Here is a 1,268-nt window from a genome sequence, read left to right on the forward strand (position 1 = left end):
TGAATTAGACCATATTTCACATCCGTATGTCATGATCCAAGATGACTCACTAATTAGTTGTTTTAGCAGGTGATTACACAATTTGAAGCTTACACAGTAAAAAGGGGGACTAATTTGAATGTGAAATGTTTAAGATTCAGGTTAAGTAAAGATAAAGGTACATGCATATCTGATAATTCTTCTTAAGTGATACCTGTGCAAGTGCGCACAGCTATACAACTCATTAAATCCTGATTTTGGCCCAAGGCAGAGGCAAACCTGTTAGCGTATTATCAGATCCAGATTAGCCAGCCAATCATATATTAACTTTGAGTGCGTAATTCCTCACATTGCCGGGTATAAAAGGGCATCCCTTTTGAGGTTAGGCAGGTTTTATGCTCAGAGGCAATAAATTGAGGTGAGCTGAAATCAAGCAGCAATATTCGTTCTCCATCCCAATCATCATCTTATTTGTTTGTCCTCTCGATGTCCACAGATTAGTAAGCTTGATAAATGCGCATCTCACCGCATCACATCAAGATGACTCGGTTTCAGACAGTCTTTCCCATTATTTTCCAATGTTGATGAATTATGCATTTGGAGATAAAGATCACCAAATAGACATAAATCAAAGCGGATCCTTTCTTTAAGATAATAGAAACTTAGATTATTACCTAAAAAGGCTGTTTTTCACTTTTAAGCAACCAAAATTTCAAATCTTGAAATAAATCTTGATTTTTAGATATTTTGATTTTCCACGCATATATCATTCGCTGTTTTCGTCAAATAATAGTGTAAGAATGCTATTTTCACAGTTTTGTTCAAAAATGTTCTCGTTCTTCAAATAGAATATCCATGTTCTCGTGCAAATTCACATGCTGTCTCTCGCTGGTCTGCTTCTGCTTGATCCTCCTGGAGGCTCCACAAACAAGTGGTGTGCAACTACAGAGGCAACTCTTGGGAGGTCTGGCCAATGTCGATCCTCTCGAGGATCCGAGGAATCAACTCCTCTTTGAGGAGTTGGATAGCCTCTTGCCGGAGTATCATCGCAGACTTTCTGCTAAACGTGGATTTGTGCGCCTTGGCTAAACATGCAAATTCAGTTTTGTTGTATTCCCGGTCCTAATTGTGTCTAGCGACACGTCCGGAGATTATCAGCTAATAAAAATATTCATTACACAAAATCCTACTTGCTTGGTGAAAATATGATAATGAATGCAAGGTCTGAACAGAGGCGAACTGACGATCTTGGAAGCATTTGAATGAAAATAAAACAACAACATTTTTAA

General features: G+C 38.1%; 1 protein-coding gene across 1 annotated transcript; it reads left to right on the top strand. All coding sequences in view use genetic code 11, as the record gives it.

The window, feature by feature from the left end:
- Positions 1 to 374: 374 nt before the first annotated feature.
- EGR_01434 (hypothetical protein) lies at positions 375 to 1,068 on the top strand (the record flags this gene model as incomplete). Its single annotated transcript, XM_024490683.1, has 2 exons — positions 375 to 397; positions 828 to 1,068. 2 exons carry the CDS (start codon positions 375 to 377, stop codon positions 1,066 to 1,068), a joined length of 264 nt encoding a protein of 87 aa, XP_024355007.1.
- Between the last annotated feature and the right edge of the window lie 200 nt (positions 1,069 to 1,268).

This window comes from Echinococcus granulosus (assembly GCF_000524195.1).
Source record: "Echinococcus granulosus chromosome Unknown EG_S00005, whole genome shotgun sequence".
Lineage (NCBI taxonomy): Eukaryota > Metazoa > Platyhelminthes > Cestoda > Cyclophyllidea > Taeniidae > Echinococcus > Echinococcus granulosus.